The following is a 22,971-nucleotide window of genomic DNA, read 5'->3' on the forward strand; positions in this document are numbered from 1 at the left end:
TAGAAGTAGCAGCGGAACCTTTCTAGCGGTTAAACAAAACCGCTAGAAATTTCAGATATTTCTAGCGGTTCCTATAAACCGCTGCAAAATACAGACGGGTGGACCATTAAAAGCACATTTCTAGCGGTTAACCCCTAACCGCTAGAAAATTAGAGCTAGAGAAAAATTCCCCGGCTTTGGCGGGAACTTGGCGCCAAATTTATAGCGTTTACTTCTAGCGGTTAAGCTAATAAACCGCTAGAACCGAAAAATTCTAGCGGTGTGCATGAAGCGCTAGAAATTTTTTCATTCCCCGAGGAGTTTAGAAATTTCTAGCGGTTCGGTCCTAAACCGCTAGAGATTTCTAGCGGTTAGGACCGAAACCGCTAGAAAGTCTGGCGGTTCAGGACGACCGAAAAGACTTTCTAGCGGTTCTAGGCCTGAAACGCTAGCAATTTCTAGCGGTTCGGCTGAACCGCTAGAAATTCTAGCGGATCGGTCCTGAACCGCCAGCATTTCTAGCGGTTCAAGGCCGAACCGCTAGAAATTGCTAGCGGTTCAGGCCTAGAACCGCTAGAAATTCCCAACGGTCATATGACCGTTGGGAATTTCTAGCGGTTAGGCACAAAACCGCTAGAAATTTCTAGCGGTTTTGTGCCTAACCGCTAGAAAGTCTCGGTCTATATATACCCCCCCACACTCTCACTTCTTCAATCGTTCTGGAAGCGAAGCTCTGCTGAATTTTCTTCACAAACATATTCGAGTTCTGATTCAGTTGCAGATCCTTATTTTCAGGTAAAAATAGTAATTTATTGATAAATAATTTTTATTTTATGTTTTATTTTATTAATTTATTATGTTATAGCTTATAAATTAATTTTTTTTATTTCATTTATAAATAATTACTATTTGTTGTTATTAGGATGCCTCGTCGACACGGGAAAGACCCAGTTGATCCTGAGAGAGCTGGACCCAGTGAGGTTCATCATGATGCTGATGAGCCATTTCCCAGCATTCATGACTACGATCTGAGCGAGGAGGATATCCTCAGTTTTATGGAGCAGGATGGTGTTGAGCGGACTGAGGAGGCTCATTTTACTGGGGATGAGCAACCCCATGCTGATGCTGCTGACGAGGAGGAGGAGGAGGAGGAGGAGCAGGATCAGGGGAATGAGTATCCCCAGGCTGCACAGCGTCCTGCTCCGAGACGTCAGGCTGGTTATGAGGTGGAATTTGTCGGTAAGTATTTATTTAACTTTTTAAAGTTTTGATCAGTATTTAATTTATATAGAAATTATATTAATTTATTGATATATAATTTATTTCTTAATTAAATTTTGTAGACACTGAGGGGAACAGGTCCTATCGGAGGCTGACAGCCAGAGAGCTGTCTATGATGACGGGGGACGAGTGGTTGTGCCGCTCAATGAGTTGGGCCAACCGACGAAGAAAGGTGGCCAGTTGTACAACAAGTACGTGCGCCTCCTTGGTCAGCAGTGGACGCTGTTCCCCATCTACGTGCAGGACTGGAAGAAGATCACCTCAGACAAGAAGCAGCAAGGCTGGGAAATAATGAAGGTAATATAAAATTGTTATTTATAATTTTTTTAATTTAAATAAATGATTATATATTTTGTTTTCAAATAATTTAATTGTTTGATTATAATTTTTTATTTATTTAATTTGTTTGTTATTTATAATATTTTAAAAGTAGTTAAATGAATATATATTTTTAATTTAAATTATTTAAAAGTAGTTAAATGAAAATAATTTGTTATTGATTTCATTAATTTATTACTTATAATAATTTTAAATTTAGTTGAGTAAAATATTTTTTCATTTAAATTACTTAATTGTTTAATTATTATTAAACTTTGATTAATTTATATTTTATTTATAATATTGTTAAATTAGTTAAAAACTAATTATTTGTTTTTGATTATTGAAATTGCTTAATTATTTGTTTATAATTTGTTATTTAGTTAATTTATTATTTTAATCATAGAGTAAATTTATTCTGGGGGAGGAGTTGAGGGCTGACACGATCAAGAGGCTTGGGATGGCATGGAAGAACAGGAGGGCCGACCTGTGGAGGGAGAAGAAAGGTGACGGGACGAGGCCCCTCCAGGAGATACTGGCAGATGTACCTGGTGGAGTCCCGGACCAAGACTGGTCCACTTACGTCTATTTTAGGATGACGGCTGACCAGATGGTATGATAATATTGTATTAATTATAATTTCTTTATTTTTTATCCGACTTGACTCATTTAATTTAATTTTTTTACATTTTGCTTCAGGCTCTTTCTAGGAGAAATGCTAGGAGCGTCAGGCATCAGACGATACGTCATAGGGCTGGATCCAGGAGCTTTGCGATCACTTATGACGAGATTGTGAGTACTTGAAATAAATTTATTAAATATGTAGATGTATTTAATTTGTAACTAATTATTTCTTTGATTTCATTTACAGATGGAAAAGACGCAGCAGGAGCGGGGATACACGCCCACTTATGGCGAGATGTGGCCGATGGTGTATAGACCCCGAGACGGGCGTGCGTCGGATGAGGTTGAGGAGATAGCGGTAAGTAATAAATTAAATATTAATATAATATCACAGTGTAGATATCATTATATTATAATTAACTTCTTTATATTAATTTTGGTAGGCACGGATGACTCAGGTCGATTCCGAGTTGCGTGAGTCTCAGGGGTCTGCCTTGGATCCCACCGCCTCACTTTTAGCGGGTCGTGGCCGGCCGCAGCACCCTGGTCGAGTTAGCGGGCTTGGACTTGGACCTACACCGACTAGGTTGCCCCGCTCAAGTGGCGCTGGCCCTTCATATACTGCTGGGAGCTCTCATGCGAGTGCGAAGCGGCCGGGTTCCTCATCTTCAGAGGAATTGCGAGAGGAGCTCAGACAAGAGTTCGAGGCCAGGATCGTGGAGCGTGATCGTCAGTTCCAGGAGCGTGATCGTCAGCTCCAGACGCAGCTTGACCAGCTCTTGGCAGCTGCTACGGCTCTGCGTCATGTGGTGGTCAGTATAGCTCCAAACATCTCGGTTCCTGACATCCCCGACCTACACATGCCACCAGTCCCGCCCCTACCCCGCCATCCGCCAGTCCAGTCCCAGCAGGTTGAGCGGCCTGCCCACCGTCAGCCGGAGGATTCAGCAGAGGATGATCCCGATGATGCTGCTTCTGCCCCCCACCCATGATTTGCTTTCATTGTATCGGATTTTATTAGAATCTTGATTTTACGGTTTTATATATATTTAGATATTTATCTAAATTTTATATTTATTTGTTTCTTTATTGATTTATTTCTATAATTTTATTTATGTCAAGTACTAATTAATATTGAAATATTTATTTATTTATTACAACATCAACATTACAATTTATTAAACACGTTAAACATATTAATTACTCGAAATAATTCTATAATCATTTATTAATTTAATAAATATTTATTTTCGTAATGTTATAATTTATTGTGCGGTGTTCTAAAATAATAGTTTGTAGCGGTTCAAAAACCGTTAGAAAATTCAATGCTAGAAAATTTAGAATTTCTAGCGGTTCACCAGAACCGCTAGAAAATTATCAAATTTGACCGAATTTTCTAGCGGTTATAAAACCGCTAGAAAATTCAAAACAGATGGAGAGAAAATTCCCGTTAAACCGCTAGAAATTTCTATCGGTTTGTAACCGATATTTAGAATTTCTAGCGGTTAATAACCGCTGGAAATTGAAATTTTCCGTTAAAACCGCTACAAATTTGTAGCGGTTTTGTAACCGCTACAAAAAAATGACCGTTCCTCCACCCTCCTTTATAAGCTGAAGCACTTCAACTGAATTTCATTTTAACTTCTCTTTGAGCTCTGTGGCATATTTTCACGAAATTTGAGCATTATTAGTCATGGATAGGTCGTGGATCAACTTGCACCGGTCGACTCCGCAATACTTGGCTGGTCTAAACTATTTCTTGGATTTTGCTTTCGCCAATGCTGCCGTAAATGGTAAGATTCAGTGTCCCTGTCCTAAATGTAATTTCAAAAAGTGGCATCCCAAAGATATTGTTAGGGAACATTTAATCTTTAAGCCTTTTCCGCGAGAGTACGTATTTTGGCAACTACATGGGGAACGGCTAGATATGGGTGCTGAGTCAGTGCCAGTAGTTTCACGGATGGGAGTTCGAGTGGATGAGGCCGATGCCGTGAATGATGCTGTGCGTGATGCTTTTGGTGTTCACGAAAGCTCGAATCCCAACGAAGATGAAGTAGAGGGACCTCAACCGGAGTTTCTAAGAAACGAAACTGCTCGGGAATTTTTTGACCTCATGACCGAAGCTGACAAGCCTCTTTATTCTGGGTGTACAAAGTATTCGAAGTTGTCATTCTTGGTGAGGCTGTATCACATCAAATGCTTGTGCGGTATGACTGACAAGGCGATGTCTATGTTGCTGGAATTACTGGGAGATGCTTTCCCCCAAGCTGAATTCCCTCCGTCTTTTTACGAAGCAAAAAAGATTATTAACAAGCTTGGCTTGAACTATAAGAAGATAGATGCATGCCCAAACGACTGTATGCTATACTGGGGAGATGATGCCAACAAAGAGATTTGTACGAGATGCAAGACGTCACGCTATAAGTCGGTACGAAAGGGCAAGAAGCAAAAGAAGAAACCGGCCAAAATTCTCAGGTACAAATTATTACAGCGTGTTACTTGTTCCGTCTCTAAAAATATTCGGTATTTTAAATTTTTAATATATTATTTTCTTAGATACTTTCCTTTGAAACCACGGTTGCAAAGAATGTATATGTCATCAAAAATGGCTCAGCACATGAGGTGGCACGCGACTGAGGAAAACCTAGATGGTAGGTTAAGGCACCCACGAGACTCGGAGGCGTGGAAAGCGTTTGATGCGAAATTTCCAGACTTTGCCAATGATCCTAGAAATGTACGTCTTGCATTGGCAACCGATGGTTTTAATCCCTTCGGAAACATGAGCACAAGTTACAGTATCTGGCCGGTGGTGTTAATTCCATACAATCTACCACCTTGGATGTGCATGAAGCAGAGCTCCTTTTTGCTTTCCATGATCATTCCTGGCAAGAAAGCACCAGGAAATGATATTGACGTATACCTGCAACCGTTGATACACGAATTGCTCGACCTATGGACGAATGGTGTTGAGGCATATGACTCACATGACAAGCAACTATTCAATCTCCGTGCAGCCTTGATGTGGACAATAAGTGATTTTCCCGGTTTGGGAACTTTGTCTGGCTGGAATGTGCATACTGGGTTGGCCTGTCCTGAGTGCAATTTTGATTCTGTGCCATGTCGCCTTCCACACAGTCGCAAGTGGTGCTTCATAGGACATCGACGGTTCCTTGATTCCAAGCACAGACTTAGATTGCAACGGATTCGCTTCGATGGGAAACAGGAGAAGAGAGATCCTCCTGTTACTTTGTCTGGTATGGATATTTTGCGGCAGTTAGAAGATGTTCATATCGAGTTTGGTAAGAGTGTGGATCCCGAACGATTGGGACGACGATCTCGTGGGACATCTGATACGCAACCTATGCAATGGCGGAAGAGAAGCATATTTTTCACTCTTCCTTATTGGGAATCTAATTTGCTACGACACAGTTTGGATGTTATGCACATTGAAAAAAATGTGTGCGATAATGTGCTATATACGTTGCTCAATGAAGCTGGAAAGTCCAAAGACCATCTCGCAGCTAGAAAAGATTTACGGGCCTGGGGAATTCGTGAAGAGGCTTGGCCTGATGAAAACGACAAGTTTCAGCCAGCTAAATTCACCTTGACAAAGCAGAACAAGGATATCTTCCTCTCGACGTTGAAGAACATAAAAGTACCAGATGGATATTCTAGCAACATCTCAAGGTGTATCGATCTGCAGGCTCGAAAGGTTACTGGGTTGAAAAGTCATGACTCTCATGTTCTTATGCAACAGTTACTTCCATTGGCCTTGAAAAACACACTTCCTTCTGATGTATCGGTGGTTTTGGTAGAATTATGTTCATTTTTCAAGAAGTTGTGTGCGAAGGTCTTGGTAGCGGAAGAGCTTGATCAGCTGCAAAATAAAATTATTCTTACACTTTGTCACTTGGAGATGATATTTCCTCCATCATTCTTTACTGTTATGGTTCACTTGACTGTCCACCTTGTTCGAGAAGCAAAGGTTGCTGGCCCAGTTCACTATCGATGGATGTACCCTATAGAGAGGTACTAGATTATCTTTTATTCCCGCCTCTTTAAATTTCACATTGTTCTTTCATTTACTCGTAATTATTAATGCAATTTTAACTTACAGGTACTTGGGAAAATTAAAATCATATGTTAGGAATAAGGCATGGCCTGAGGGGTCAATAGCAGAAGGTTATTCCGGAGATGAGGTCCTAACTTTCTGTTCGAGGTACTTTGATGACATGGAGACATCTTTTAACCGCCCGCGTTGCGTAGATGATTCTCCTCCCGGTCCTTCCACGTCAACTTTATTTCCTCCTGTTGGGAAACCAGTTGGAGGATATGAATTCTTCAGACTCACTCCTACAGAGAAACTCCAGGCACACAGACACGTTTTGATAAATTGCAGCCAAGTTGAACCCTTCATGCAGTAAGTATATATATCATATAAGCTCACTAGCTTTTACACTTTATATTTGTTTCTTACTGACTCTTCTAACAAATTACACTTTACTATAGTGAGTTTAGGAGTTATCTCAGGCGTCAGCTACGGGGCCGTGCGCGTTCTGCTGACATTGATAAAAGAGTCCACAAAGAGTTTCCCAGTTGGTTTACACGTCGAATACGTAATGACAACAGCCCATACACAGATGAATTCAGAGCTCTTTCTCTCGGTCCGTTAGACCATGCACGAAGGTTTACCGCGTACAATGTCAACGGCTTCAAGTTCTGTACGGTTGCACGTGATCAGGGATTGCTCACACAAAACTCTGGAGTTTGCGGGACATTCGGAACGAGATGTTATGCTAGCAGTAGTGATGGCGATATGCGCTTTGGAGGCGTCACTTACTATGGAAAGCTAATTGACATTATTGAGTTGACTTACCAGCTTTTCACCGTGACACTGTTCAAATGCTCCTGGGCAAATACGACAACTTCACGGGGACTCGCTACTGACCATTTGGGCATCACCTCAGTCAATTTCTCAAGACTTATTCATACGGGGGCATCTGAAGATGATGAGCCATATATCCTTGCTTCTGAGGCACACCAAATTTACTATGTCGAGGACGAGAAACATAAAGACTGGAATATGGTCGTTCACCTCAAGCCACGGGATCTTTACGATATGGGTGATGGTGACATTATTTACGACAGTGAACCCTTCCAACCCTCGAATTTTGAAGACTTCTTTCCTCAAGGAGATGATAATTTGCCACTTATCAGGTACACGTCTTTTCTTAAATTATTTAAATAATTAACTACTAATTACTAATTTTTTCCAAATACAACATAAATTAACAAATTTTTTTAAAATATGTCCTTTCAGGCCGGATGATGATGGAGAGTAGCAGCATCCAAAATAAATTATTTAACAAATTTTTCGTCCATAAATACATATGTATAAATTAAAATTCGTAAAAAATTTTTAAAAATAAAAAATTTTTCATTTGTACACGAAATTGTAATTTGTAGCGGTTAATAACTGCTACAAATTACAATTTCGTGAAAAAATTTGTAGCGGTTATGAACCGCTACAAAATACATACCTGTAAATTAAAATTCGTTCAGATTTTAAAAATAAAAAATACTAAATTTCTAGCGGTTAATAACCGCTACATATGTAACCGCTACTAATTACTAGCGCTTTTATATACGCTAGAAAATGAATAACAGCTACAAAATGTTATAAAACGCTACAAAAACACCGCTACAAATGTGTCGCTGATCTCTATAAATACCATATCTTCTCTACATTCATTTACTCCATCTCTTTTCCTTCCTCTCCTATTCTTCTTCATAATTCTCTCTTTTTTTCTTACTATCTCATATTGTGGTTTTTTTCTCTTTACTCTATGGTAAGTGAATTTTATTTTATAATTCATTGTATCTTTTATTTGTTTTTATTTAAAATTTACTAACATATTTATTTCTCCTTTCCTTTCAGATTTTTCTTCTCCACATTTGTCATGCCCTCCTCAACTGATTCAAATACTCATCAACTTAATACTATAGGTTCAATATTCCAAAATATATCATCTTCAATTCAACTATCTTATTAAATATTCAATTAAATTATCTTATTAGATTAAATTCACTTCTTTTAACACATTCATAATTTAATTACATATTTTTTATTACAAAATTTGAATATATAAAATGTAACATATAACTAATTATACAAATTAACAAAAATTCTTCAAAATAATTTATTTAATGGTTTTTAAAATTATAATATGAAAAACCATAAATTTTTTTTTCTAGCACGGTAAACATTTCTAGCGGTTCAGAACAGCTAGAAATATTTCGTCAAATTTAAATTTCGCGCCAAACTTTCTAGCGGTTAAAAACCGCTAGAAAAGTTTCCCGCCATTCTAAAAATTCAATTGGTGTGAAAATTTAATTTCCCAAACATTTCTAGCAGGTTTTATAACCGCTAGAAACTTTTCCCTGGAAAAAATTTCTAGCGGTTTTATAACCGCTAGGAATGTGTCTCCTTCAGATATTTTCTAGCGGTTCGAAACCGCTAGAAATTTTCTATCGTTTTGACCATGATGTGTAGCGGTTGCGATAACCGCTAGAAATTTTTTCTAACACCTGTTTTTCTAGCGGTTTCCTTAACCGCTACAAATGTTATTTGTTACGGTTAAAACCGCTAGAAATGTAACACCATAACCGCTAGAATTAACATATTTTTTTGTAGTGCGAGATCCTGAGTTGGCTCAACTCGAAGCAACCGAACTCGGTGCTTTACGTCTGCTTTGGAAGCGGCGCCTACTTCACCGACGAACAGCTGCTCGAAATAGCAAGTGCGATGGAATCCTCCGGCCACAAGTTCATCTGGGTGGTTCACAATAAAGGCCGAACGGAGAACGAAACTGAGGAAGACAGGCAGAAATGGATGCCGAGAGAGTTCGAAGAAAGGATGAGGCGGGAAGACAGGGAAATGATCAGACGTGGATGGGCCCCACAAACACTGATACTGGACCACGCCGCCATCGGAGCGTTCATGACGCACTGCGGGTGGAACTCGCTGATGGAAGGGATCTGTGCCGGAGTTCCGATGATTACGTGGCCGTTGCACAGCGAGCAGTTTTTCAACGAGAAGCTGATAACGCAGGTGCATGGGATCGGGGTGGAGGTGGGAGCAGATGATTGGGTCCTAAATATATACGTGGAGTATGCCACCAAGAATCTGGTAAAACGGGACCGCATAGAGAGCGCTGTAAGGAAGTTAATGGACGGTGGAGATGAAGCGATGGATATAAGGAGGCGCGTTGGAGAGCTCACAGAGAAGGCTAAGGCAGCAATCGGAGAAGGTGGGTCCTCACAAAGGAAACTGACGGCTCTGATTGAAGATCTTCAAAAGCTGAAATCTATGAGAACAAAGGGTGGGATCGATGACACAAAAGAGGGAGAATTTAGAAGAGAGAAGTAGTGATGAATGAGTCCGACTGGGAATTCTTCAGCTCCTCTTTGCCTAAATCATCTTGCATTTCATTGTGCGCGTGCTTTTTTGTTTCGGCAGTTCTTAAGATGACATCTGGAACTTGATTTCTGTATGTCATCTACTCATCTTCTATCAAGCTTTCGCTTGCCCTTCATCTGAGAAAAAAAAAAAAAAAAGATTTCTGCGTTCTGTGTGCGTGTGGCAAGGAAATTTGATAGACAATATTTAACGGTAAGTCATAAGAAAAACCAAATGATACAATTGGTCTAGGTTACTACATTGATATTATTTTTAATGGCCGTTTGACCAAATAAACGCGTCAACTAAACTACATCTCTATCCTTAATACTACTTCCGGTCCTTAATTAAGAGCTAGTTTTATATTTAATTTGATTCTAAATATAAAAATCCAATTCATTTTATTTCTCATGTTTATCTATTTTTTTAAATAGTTCTTATAGTAGTTACATATGTTAAAGATTATATCAAATGATAATTTTATCTAATACACATTATTAATAAGGGTATTCTAGAAAAGACAACACATATTTATTACTAACAACCAATCAACGAACTTTTTTAATGTAGTCAAATTAGTTAATTAGCTCTTATATTAAAGACCAGAAGTATCATAAAATTTAGTCTGTAGTTCAATTTGAATTACAGAGATAGCATTATTTCAAATATTTGGTTGTTCAACTGTTTAACTATGTCATATGCATTACTACCTTTGGTCCTAATTATAAGAATTAGTTGACTAATTTGAGGAGATTAAGAAAAGAAGTTAAGTTAGTTATTTGTAATAAATAGGTGTTATTTTTCCTAAAATATCCTTGCTAATAAAGTGTATTGGTTATAATTACTATTGCTAGAAGGATTACTTTGGGAATAAATACATAAATATGAGAGACAAAGTAGATTGGGGTCTTATATTTAGAACCAAAATAAAAGTCAAACAATCATATTAAAGTTCATTAAGTGGGAAAAAAATGATCAAAAGAGTAGTTTTTTATTCACTGTTTTTTCCATCAATGAAATTACAGCTTTTACTCATTCATTGTACTGTTTGTTGTGGGGACAATGTAAAAAATGCGATGGATGATATTTTCGTCAATATATAGGATGCTGCTTACATGGTTCTTTCCCGCAAACCAGTGATTGTTAGAAGTATTGATCATTAGTACGAGGAAGTAAGGGGTGTTGTTAAGATGGTCGGTCAAGGTGCTACGGGAAAACTCATTAGCTAAGAAAACTTTTGAGGAGTAGATGGGATATAATCATCATCATTGGTCAGGTTGTGCTTTGTACCAGCTCATGAATATAAACAAAAAATTAAGATGCATTCAACACTCTAAAATATTTTTTTAAATATATTCAATGTTCTATAGTATTTTGAAGTTAATTCAATATCTGAAAATATTTTTCTAGGCACATCTAGCAACTTAAATTTGAAGGTTAGGGTTAAGTGAAGGTACTCTAGTTTTTTTTTGAAGTATTTTTCAGGAGCAAATTTCATCACCTTACTGTTAACCTATTGAAAAAAATTCATTTAAGTAAATGTATTTGTTCTCTTCCATGTTTTCAGTGCTGAAAATGATTGAGGATTAGGGTTCAAAAGATGGAAGATAGAAAATATTTAGGATCAGATGATCAGGAAAAAAAATGAAAAACTAATTATTAAAATTATTAAAGATAGGTACCAAAAATATGAAAAAAGAGGGATAAAAAATTAACTTAGAAAAATAATGGAACTGCAAAATTGTATCATAAAATACTCTAGGATATTAGATATATATAAAAAAATATTTCAAAATATAGAATAAACCACAAAATACTTTAAAACACTAGACACATCAAAAAAATATACTCAAATGTGCTAGATGCACTTGACCCTCCACAAAGATCAATGCTTCCTCTTTTAATAAGGTATACTTTATATTTGAATCATTATCATTATCACTCTCCTCCATTCCTATACCATCACCTCTAGCACAGTTCTCTTCCTCCCAATCCATATTTCACCTGTGAGCATGTTACAAAAGAAAATTGCCAATTGTGCATATAGATGTAGTATGAGAGTCATAGAAAGTAAATATTATTTACATGGTACCAACAACATATTCAAATTATTATTACATCTAAAAAAACAAAATTGAATTATTGATTAGTGCTTATTGTTATTTGATCCATATAATTATGATTATGCTATCCATGGGATTACAATGTCTATGGTAAATGACAAAATATTTTCCATCTAAGTCTAACACCCGGAATCCATAAACATTTGTTAACTAAATTTAACTAATATAATACAACAAATCCAAGAATTATAGTCAAATCGTAACTGTAACTAAACCCTTGGAAGAATCACTAATTGAATTGATAAATTAACAATGGTATGCTAAAGCTCAGTACCGTTTTATATTAACAATAGTTTACGTCATATCAATATGAAAATAAAATAAAACAAGGAAAAAGGCTGTAACAGGCGTAATGAAGATTAGAGAATTAGCATTTTTCACTTCAACGGGTGGCTGAAATTATTTCACAAAAACCAAACAAAAAACAAAGCAATAATGGAACAAAATCTCATAGTGTGAAGAAATAATACAAAGAACAGAGCAATAATAACCAACCAAATACAGACCACACTTCGAAGAGGCCAAAACTTCACGAAGAAGAACGACTAGTTCTACGGCCACAAAGTTTAACAAAAAAAGACCACAATGGGATGGAATCAAAGTAATTGATAGTAATAAAAAAGATGAAGAAGAGCCTCTGTTTTACTTTACTTTGCTACTCCAAATCAGAGCAAAGGGTTTTAATAATCAAAGATAACAAATTTTTTCTCACCCTTCAACACAGCTAAAAAGACAACCACAATACCACCACAATCAACTATCAGAGGCGTCGCTGGAAACTCATCGGGAACTTGGTCTCCCCCGATGACCGCTCAGAATTCCGGCATAACAAAGGTGGGTCCGCCTTGACCAAACCCTCCAATCCCTTTTGTTTTCAAATCCTTTCTGGTGCTCCCTGCTATGCGTTTTATGTTTGACCTTTATTTCTCTCTTTTTTTTTAAATATTTACACGTCAAAGCACAACCAACATTTTTTCCACATCACCTTGTCCAGTCATCAAGCCATATAAGGAAAATAAACACTGTTAGTGACAGCTCAGCATTTTTAACACTGTTATTTTGGGGTTCAGGTCCTTCTTAAACTATAGGGACTAACATTTGAAATGGGAGAAAATTACAAGGACCAAAACTTGTGGTTTCAAACTATAAGGACCAAAACTAAAATGAGATAAAACTATAGGGACCAAATATTATATTAATCCTTTAACAATTATAAAAGCAAAATAATATTAAACCTGAATCATTTGATCTTAATCTAGCTGATCCAGGCCACATGCATAAACACAAAAACCTATTGCCAGGCAAACAAATTTTCTTTGAATTTGGTTGAAATTATTATTGTGTATATCTAATTTTTTCCGTAAAAATATATAACTCTCATGTGTGTGTATTCAAGTCCTGTACAATTTTCTTTTATTCCTTCAGTTTTCTTCTACACGTACATTTTATACAATCTTATTTTTATCTTTCCATATTTCTTGATATGTTTCAATAGAATAAGGTAGAGGAAGCTAAGTTTCTATACTTCCTAAGGAGTGATTACCACTAATGTATTTCGTAACTTTTTTTTTAACAGGATTGAACCAAAGAAAAGACACAAATGCATAAATAATCATAATCACCATCTGATCTGAAAGAAGGAAAAAAAAATCATAATCATTTGTTTTATTGTTATCATTATAGGAAATAAAACTTCCAATACACTTTCGAATGCATCCTAGTATAACATCTCAAAGGTAACCCCTAGCTAATACTATATCATTTTGTTTATTATTAAAAATAACCCACGAGCAATTCGTGTTGACCTTTTTTAAGAACATTTCTTAATAAAAACAAATTAAATGAAGGACGCTGATCTTTGTCTGGCCTTGTGCCTTGTTTAGCAAGATTTTCAGCATTATTCCAAAAAAAAAAGAGAGTAGGAGTTATGTATATGTGTCCCTCCAAAAAAATTTTTATCTCAAGCCCGAAATATAAAATCTGGTTTATGTTACAAATTATGTTACAAACAAGATATTTTATTTAGAACTGGAGGTAGTATTACCTATCAGTGTTACCTCGTTTATTTGTAGATATAATTTATAGTGTAATTTGCATTATAAATTTAATTTTATATTTCGGACGGGTGGTAGTAGTAATATTTGGCATGTAGCTAGATAATGAACTTTCACTAGTAACGTATACTGAGACCTAATCATAGTTAAAATGGAACTTCATTATGAAAATAAAATTAAGTAATATATATATATGTCGAGTTAGGATTTAATCACACGCAAGATAGAGATAAAATATATATATATATATATATACACACACACACACATACATGGTATGATGGTATGCAATTTAAATAAATTTTATAAACTAAATATTCATGGCACTTAATATAACACCCAGCACTGCTTTATAGATTGAAAAGTGAAGTTATAACCGGGGGAATTACATCAAAGAATTAAATTTAAAAATTATTTATTAAATGTGATACCAAATTTACCCTCAGAATCAAAAAATTCCGGGACACGAGAGATGCGAGGAACAATTTTTAAAACGGTAAAACTCATTGGTCCGCTCAAAAAGGGCACATTGGTGCCCTTTTTTGCTGTGATGGGTCATCATCCAACACCTTTCCACAGGCATAATTTCTCGTACTTTTTGTCATCACATGCTTCATGGGAGTAAAAATTATATGATTTTTGAATTAAATGATGATGCCTATATAATTTAATTAAAATTCAGTCCAAAAAAATAATTTAGCGAAAATTTAAGAAAAATCTCACAAAAACTAGCTTCGAATTTCTAAGTCACTAATAAAAATGTGTTAATATTTTCAAGTCTGATGTTGTTAAAGCCTATTAAAAATATTGTTATCAAACTTAACTTGAGATTCATTAATTCCAAACTTTTTCCTGGGAGATTCTCCCTAAAATTTATTCATAAATAAAATGATGCACGTAATATTATTGTTAAAAATATACATTTACGATGTTTTGACTTATAAGTTGGATCATAAAGATACAAAAAAAACCACATATAAAGGTTCTCTTTCAATTAATAAGTCTGCAAATTCCTATAATTTTACCTAATTTTGAATTAGATACTTATAATATTTTTTTATTATTGGATCTTTAGACTTCTTTTACTTCAATAAATAGTCCTTTTCATATTTCGTTCATACTGCTTTAAAAGGTGTTACTTATTCTAAGAACATTCTTATAATGATGTAAATGAATTAATAGAAGAGAAGATGTCAGTCAAAAATGAATTATGCTACTCTTAACTTACAAGAAAATTTTTTAAAAATTTGCTTTTCAACGGGCCTAGATTAATCGGGAGCAGTACCTGTGAAGGATCTCCTAACGAATGGCTTGCCTACCACTCTATGCTGTTGCGTTTTCAAACAGGATCGAACTCCTGATTTTGGTTAAGTTCAAACGACGCCACAGCCAGTCAGTTGATCTAAGCGTTCGGTACTGATCAAACTATTTTTGATCGTCTATAAATTACATTTTCACAACCACCATCCTTATCCAGCTCATTCTCTTTCACAATGGAAGCTCATTCCCCTCCTTTGAAAATTTACTTCGTACCCTTCGTGGCTGCCAGTCACATTGTTTCACTCTTCGAACTCTGTCGTCTATTCGCCTCACGTGGCCTGCACGTGGCCATCCTCACCACTCCTTCCACCACCCGCTTCCTTCACAATTCCTTGCTCAAGGCTCACGCTGCTGGCCTTCGAATACATGTCCACAACCTCAAGTTCCCTTCCCAGGAGGTTGGTCTCCCTGACGGCGTCGAGAATCTCATCGGCGTCGAGGACTTCGACGTTGCCGCCAAAGTGTACCAGGGAATGCGCCTCCTCCGCCATCAAATGGAGCAGTTCATGGAGCCAAACCCGCCCGACTGCATCGTCGGCGACATTTTTCACCCTTGGACCTCTGACTTCGCGAACCGATTGGGAGTCCCACGGTTGTTGTTCGATGGATCCGGCTTGTTTGCCGCCTGTTTGTCGGAGTCAGTCTGGCGGCCTGACTCCCGCACCGCTTTGTAAGCTCCAAATCCGACCCGTTTGCCCCTTCTGGGTCTTCCCCATCCGATCACCATGACTTTTTCTCGGCTTCCAGACTACATCCAAACTACGAACGGAGTAACCACCATGATGGAATCGTTCAGAGACTCGGAACTGAAGTGCTATGGCCGTATCGTCAACAGCTTTGCAGAGCTCGAAGAGGAATACATTGAGCACTACCGGAAAACCATGGGGAAAGCAGTCTGGCACGTGGGCCCCACTACCCTCCTAAACAGGTCATCGGAGGACAAGGCGGAGAGGAACTTGGAGGCGGTGGTGAGCGAGGACGAGATCCTGAGTTGGCTCAACTCGAAGCCACCAAACTCGGTGCTTTACGTCTGCTTCGGAAGCGCAGCCTACTTCACCGACGAACAGTTGCTCGAAATAGCGAGTGCGATGGAATCCTCCGGCCACAAGTTCATCTGGGTGGTTCACAGGAAAGACCGAACGGAGAGCGAAACTGAGGAAGACAGGCAGAAATGGATGCCGAGGGAGTTCGAAGAAAGAATGAGGCGGGAAGACAGGGGAATGGTCATACGTGGATGGGCCCCACAAACACTGATACTGGACCACGCCGCCATCGGAGGGTTCATGACACACTGCGGGTGGAACTCGCTGATGGAGGGGATCTGTGCCGGAGTTCCGATGATTACGTGGCCGTTGCACAGCGAGCAGTTTTTCAATGAGAAGCTTATAACGCAGGTGCATAGGATTGGGGTGGAGGTGGGGGCAGATAATTGCGTCATGATCATGGAGCATGCCACGAAGAATCTAGTGAAACGGCACAGCATAGAGAGCGCTGTAAGGAAGTTAATGGACGATGGGGATGAAACGGTGAAAATGAGGAGGCGCGTTAGGGAGCTGGCAGAGAAGGCAAAGGCAGCAATAGAAGAAGATGGTGGGTCCTCACAAATGAATCTGACGGCTCTGATTGAAGATCTTCAAAGGCTGAAGTCTATGAGAACAAAGGCTCGGATTGATCATGAATAGAAGGCAATGAATTTAAAAGAGGGATGAATAAGGCTATCTAGGAACTCCTTGGATTATCATTTTGTAATCGCCTTGGATTTTATGTGTGCCTTTTTTTTTCTAGGTTAACAGATGGATCTGTGTGGGCGTGTTTAATTTCGATTTTAATTAAAAAAAATTTGAGTGGAATAAGGCAAAATAAGATAATAAGGAAAGGTTGAAATCAATCAACTCATGAAGCGGGGGAAAAAATATTAAAGAGATCAATTTTATATATTAATCGCAGCTTTTCCATGCATGAAAGCTTTTACCTTTTTTTTTGTGAATTTTTATTTATTTGCTTAGGGAATATCATTTGCAATTCTTGAACATTATTCATTCGTTTTATCAGGCACGTAAATCAAAGCAGCAAAAACCTTCGTTTTCAAGTCCCTTTTGTTTTTTAAACCAACAAGAGTTGGTCCAATTGGTAAGGAGTCAGCTCATAATTCACAAGGTCATAAGATGAATCCCATTGCTGATATGATGACTTTGTTGGTGGATGATCTGTAAGTACCTCTGTAAGCGCTTCTGAGCCTGGAGGCATGTCCTTGTCCAGGTGAGCTCCCGGGATCTAACTGACCTAACCAAAACTTTTTATTAGAGCAGGTTAAGATTGCTCTGATTTTACAACTTCCTGGATGACATTGCTCCAAAAAAAACTTGTTCGCAGTTAGTGCCCTTTTGTGGAAACTTAGGAGGCAAAAATAGCCTTGCTCCCTTTTTGAAACAATATTATTGTTTTAATAATTAAACAACGCACACTAACATTATAGAAAGGTAATAATATGATGAACATCCTGCATTAATCAACCCAACATATGATAATATAAATACAATAAACTGTTCGTGATTTGCCCTAAATTATTGAGGATAACACGTGAGGTGAAGGCCGAGTAACTCCCTTTAATTTTTACGCCATGAGAATACAATTAAACATCCTTCATATATAACACATGATTCACAATAGACTTTTTATATAGCTTAGGTTCACTAATTAATTCATGCATGGTCTTGACCAACTAACTTCAAATCTTAACAAAAACTAATATCAGTTTAATATCCCGGCCCAACAATATAATTACTATATTAAGATTACATCTTAAAATACAAGAATGTTCAATGAATTAAATCAATCACACAATTCTTCTGCCCATTATTGTCCAATATTTTTTAAGTTTATGTACATATTTCTTTGAGTTTAATCTAATTATTTTATTTTTTAAATATTTTAATTTCCCATATATTCAAACATTAAAAAACAATATAATTTCCGGGGAAAAACTTGAATTATTATTTTGTCATTGCACATCTTCTGTAGTTTGTTTGCTTATATAGGTTTTGGCAAGTTATTTCAGGTGAAAGATTAAATTTCATGACAAAAAAATTCCTAAAACGTTTTACCAATTTTATTAAATAAGAGGAAGCATTAGCGAACACGGAATGTATTATTTGGTTTAAACACACACACACACAATGCATTAGTGACCTGACCCCTCCAAGCAGCCAGCACACATAACCGGGGAAAAAAAAAAACAAATCCATGATTCGATTTCTAATTCTGGAGTACTCCGCCGGTATCTTTGGTAGCTTCAGATTGCCGGAAGCGTTGGAGTTCTTCAATCAAAACCGTGAGATTGTTGTGAGAAGATCCACCTTCTTCCACCGCCTTCTTCGCCTTCTCCGACAGCTCCTTTATTCGGCTTCTCATCTTCGCCGCCTCTTCTCCGCCGTCCATCACCTTCCTCACGGCTTTCTCAATCATGTCCTGCGTCACCAACTTCTCCTTCGGCTCGTACGCCGTCAGCCCGTACTCCTCGCACCCCACTACCGCACCGCAGCCGTGGACCTGAGTCACGAGCTTCTCGTTGTAGAAATGGTCGAAGTACAACGGCCATGTTATCATGGAACGCCGGCGCTCACGCTCTCTAGAACGGAGTTCCATCCACAATGGGTCATGAACCCTCCGACCGCCGGATGGCCCAGAATCAACAGCTGTGGGGCCCACCCTCTTATGATCATACCCTTGTTCTCGCTCTTCATCTTCTCTTCGAACCCTCTCGGCATCCATTTCTCCCTCTCTTCTTCTGTTTCGTCCTCTCTCTTTCCGAACACCACCAAGATGAAGTTGTGGCCGGAGGATTCTATTCCGCGCGCTATCTCGTAGAGTTGGTTGTCCGGGAAGCTCCACGCGCTTCCGAACGCGATGTACACCACCGAGTTGGGTTTCTTCGAGTTCAAGAAACTCAGACACTCTTGCTCTCCCACCACGCTCTTATGGCTCCTTTGAGTTTTCTCTTCGGTGGACCTGTGAATAAGCGACGGTGGTCCGATCGGCCAGAGCTTCTTCCCTGTGAATTTCTCGTACAGCTGCGTGTACTCCACGTCGATCTCGGCGAAACTATTGACAACGATGCCATGGCTTTTCAACTCTGCTTCTTTCATAACTTTCCCAAACTCATCAACACCCTTGGGTAGTTTCGCAGGATTTGGAAGCTGAGACATTGTCATGGTAATCGGGTGGGGAAGCCCCGGCACAATGAACGGGTCGGAGTCGGATTTTAGTGTCTTCTTGAAGTCATCATCTTGGAGGAGTTCCCCGGTGGATTTTATCATGCAAGCGGCGAAAGCACAGTAGGGGAAGAAAACAAGCCTGGGAATGCCAAGCTTTTGAGCCAAATCCGTGGTCCAAGGGAAGAAGAAGTCGGCGACGATGCAGTCGGGCGGGTTTTTCTCTATGAATTCCTCAATGGGTTGCCGGAGAAGACGAAGGGCCATGTGGATTTTGGCAGCTCCGGCGCCGTCTGATACGGCGACGAAATTCTCAACACCTTGGGGCAAGCCCACCTCTTGGGAAGGAAAATCGAAGGTCTGAAATCGCAAATGGCTATGAGGAGTACTGTGGAAGGATTTTCCGACGTTGGAAGGGGTGGTGATGATTGTGACGAGTTGGCCTCTGTTAGCGAAGAAACGACCCAACTCGCAGAGAGGAACCATGTGGCCTGGTCCTGGATATGGCACGACGTAGACTTTGAGAGGACGAGCGGAGCAAAGGTCCATGGCGGCGGTGATTATTTCAGTCAAACGTTGAGCTTGAAACTTGCAATTGCCGACTGAACAAGGAAGAGGTTGTGTCTATACCATGATGCTGTCGGCGTCTAACTTGATTTTATTTATGCTGATAATTTTTTTTATTACTTTTATTTTTTTAATGATTCACGGAAATAGAACTATACATGCCTCGCGAGGAATGCGTTTTCATTTGCTCATCCATTAAAATAACCCGCGAAGAGCACGCTAGCTATATGAATACTATTCCACGTACATCTGAGTGTGGTTCAATTTCTTGTTTATGCATTCTTCAGGAAAACTCCTTCCCAGTTATTTCTTGTAAAATAAAAAAAAGGCCATGAGTTAGAGCAGTTTGGCTGATTAGTGATGAAAAAAGTTGACACTAACATGTTATGTTATGAATGTGTTGGAGGTCTTTGTAAGAACATGGTGGGGCATATTTTATAGTGATAAAGTGGTTTAGGCTGTGTATGGTATGAAGGATTTGGAAAGGAGGAAAGGGAGAAGGAAGGATTTTAATCATTTCATTTTGTTTGGCAAAATAAAAATTTTAGGAGGGAAGAAAAATTTTATAAGATTTTAATTTCCTTCCCCTCCCCTCCAAAATTGGGAGGATTTAAAGGGAAAGAACAATATTTTGCCATGTTGTGACCATTATGGACATTGAACTTGAGACTAATCCCTTTTGGGTTTGGAGCGGTTAAGGAATAGCCCTCCGAATAAGTGCGCTTCTCAGGATGCGAATTTGTGTTCTCCTCCTTATGAGGGTGAGGTTGCTACCACCTCAACCAACAGCTTGTTGGTTATGCCCATGTTTATTTTTAATATTCTTATATCATCCTAAACTCTTTTCTTCTTCTCTCTGGATGCAAACGCTACTCTCTCATTTCCCATACCTGACACAAAGTCAATATAATAACAAACAGATTGTCCATGTCATATTTTGAAGAGTTCAGTCAAAAGCCAATAAATAACAAAGAGATAAAAATTAAAACATATAATAATTATTAGGGTTAAGGTGCGCTCAACACCGAACTATTTTTCAGGTGCGTCCAGTACCCTAAAGTAATTTTCAGTGCATCCAGTGTCCCAAACTAATTAAAACGGTGCATCCATATCCTAGGCTAATATAAAAGTTAAGTTTGACCGTCACCTTGCTAACTCAGCCGAAGGTTGATTGAAAAATCCTATGTGGTAGACACGTAGGCATCTGATGTGTATTATTTTGACGAGTTAAGATGCGCTCAGCACCCTGAACTATTTTCCAGGTACGCCTAGTGTGCTAAAATAATTTTTAGCGCATCCAATGTCCCAAACTAATTAAAACAGTGCATCCATATCCCAAACTAACAGAAAAGTCTCGTTTGACCGTTGCCTTACTAATTTAGCTGAAGATTGACTGAAAAATTCTACATGGCGGACACGTAGGTGTCTAATGTGTATTATTTTGACTAAAGCTCCCGAGACGAGCCCAGTGGTGGCGAGTGTTTTCTCGAAAGGCGACGGCGAAGTCAACAGAGTGACCAAGGAGAAGTTTAATGTGTTCTACGTGGAGGAAAGCAAATGCGAGTCGGATGAAGAGTTAACACAAGATGGAGATGGAAGTGTGCTGTGACGGCGATTGTGGTTTCAGATTAGAGTGGTGGAAGAAATGGGATAAAATGTTAAAGACGAGGATGGAATTGAATAGGTGGTACATGCACCAGAATTTAAGAGGGTGGATCGGTGGTCTTTTTTTTTTAAGTTTAAAAACTGGCAGAAGATAAATGTTAGAAGAGGAGGAAAAATTGAATTTTCAGTTAAAATAATACACATTAGACGCCTGCATGTCCGTCATGTAGGATTTTTCAGTCAACATTTAGTTGAATCAGCAAGGTAACAGTCAAATAAAACTTTTCTGTTAGCCTGGGATGTGGACGCACCGTTTTAATTAGTTTGAGATACTGGATGCACCAAAAATTATTTTAGGACACTGGGCGCACCTGAAAAAATAGTTTGGGGTGCTGGACGCACCTTAACTCGTCAAAATAATACACAACAGGTGCTAACGTGTCCGCCATGTAGGATTTTTCAGTCAAACTTAACTTTTCTGTTAGTCCGGGATATGGATGCACTGTTTTAATTAGTATGAGACACTGGATGCACCAAAATTACTTTCGGACACTGGGTGCATCTGAAAAAATAGTTCGGGATGCTAGGCGTGCCTTAACCCTAATTATTATATATATTGTGAGTATAATCATAAATATAATTTTTAATGACAAAAATATATAGAATATTTTATATTTAAAGTTATATAAATTATTTATAAGAATATAAATTTTAAATAATGTTAAATAAAATAAGGGTAAAATTGTCCATATAAAAATATTTTTCCTCTCTTCCCCTTATGAACCAAATAAGGTAAAATTAAAACTCCTCCTCTCCCCTTTTTTTTTTTTATAAATCCAAACAAGGTAATATTAAAATCCCTCCACTCTCTTCTCTTTCCTTTTCCTCCATTAAAATTCCTGCCTTCCCTTTCTTCCCATTAAACCTAACAGTTAGACTGGATTATTTGGATTAACTTCAATTAAAAATAACCTTGAGATTTTCACCAAAAAGAAAAGCTTCAGATTGCTTGCAAAAAGTACTACTATCTAACTTTTAATTTGGTTCTAAACATAAAATCTCAATTTATTTTGTCTCTCATATTTATTTATTTTTTAAGATAGTCCTTATAGTAGTTGTACATGTTAAATATTTTTGTCAGATAACACTTAATTAACTAGGATATTTTAGAAAAATAACACATATTTATTGTAAATAACTAATTTAACTAATTTTTTTATTCTATTAAATTAGTAAACTAGTTTTTATATTAAATAGAAGATGCAGTATGAAGTTTCATGGGCCACGTGCGATTGAAAGCCGTCGATGGAAAGAAAACAATGGCATGTCAATTGCCAAGGATCAATAATCACCCCAAGTTAACAGAATATAATAAAATATTTTCGAATGCACTCGCTTTCCACGGGTACTTCGTTTCACGAAATAAATCA

General features: G+C 38.0%; 2 protein-coding genes and 1 pseudogene across 2 annotated transcripts; 2 read left to right on the forward strand and 1 right to left on the reverse strand.

The window, feature by feature from the left end:
• Nucleotides 1–8,896: 8,896 nt before the first annotated feature.
• Nucleotides 8,897–9,631, forward strand: LOC114719668 (UDP-glucose flavonoid 3-O-glucosyltransferase 7-like; the record flags this gene model as incomplete). The annotated part of the gene is made up of 1 exon (XM_028905179.1): nucleotides 8,897–9,631. A coding segment is annotated over one exon (735 nt), but the record flags the coding sequence as incomplete, so codon positions are not given.
• Nucleotides 9,632–15,331: 5,700 nt separating this feature from the next.
• LOC114719665 (UDP-glucosyl transferase 73B2-like) lies at nucleotides 15,332–16,840 on the forward strand. Its single transcript, XM_028905178.1, has 2 exons — nucleotides 15,332–15,785; nucleotides 15,906–16,840. Exons 1-2 carry the CDS (start codon nucleotides 15,332–15,334, stop codon nucleotides 16,838–16,840), a joined length of 1,389 nt encoding a protein of 462 aa, XP_028761011.1.
• Nucleotides 16,841–18,413: 1,573 nt separating this feature from the next.
• Nucleotides 18,414–19,918, reverse strand: LOC114719666 (UDP-glycosyltransferase 73B4-like; annotated as a pseudogene).
• Nucleotides 19,919–22,971: the final 3,053 nt, after the last annotated feature.

The sequence above is a fragment of the Neltuma alba genome, unplaced genomic scaffold (assembly GCF_004799145.2).
Source record: "Neltuma alba isolate B1F8T4 unplaced genomic scaffold, ASM479914v2 tig00011933_pilon, whole genome shotgun sequence".
NCBI lineage: Eukaryota > Viridiplantae > Streptophyta > Magnoliopsida > Fabales > Fabaceae > Neltuma > Neltuma alba.

Excerpts from the sequence above, each read along its gene's own strand:
- LOC114719665 (XM_028905178.1), top strand. The coding sequence starts at position 15,332 with ATGGAAGCTCATTCCCCTCCTTTGAAAATTTACTTCGTACCCTTCGTG. Across the intron at positions 15,786-15,905 it reads ATCCGGCTTGTTTGCCGCCT|ACTACATCCAAACTACGAAC; the intron begins GTTTGTCGGAGT and ends CTCGGCTTCCAG.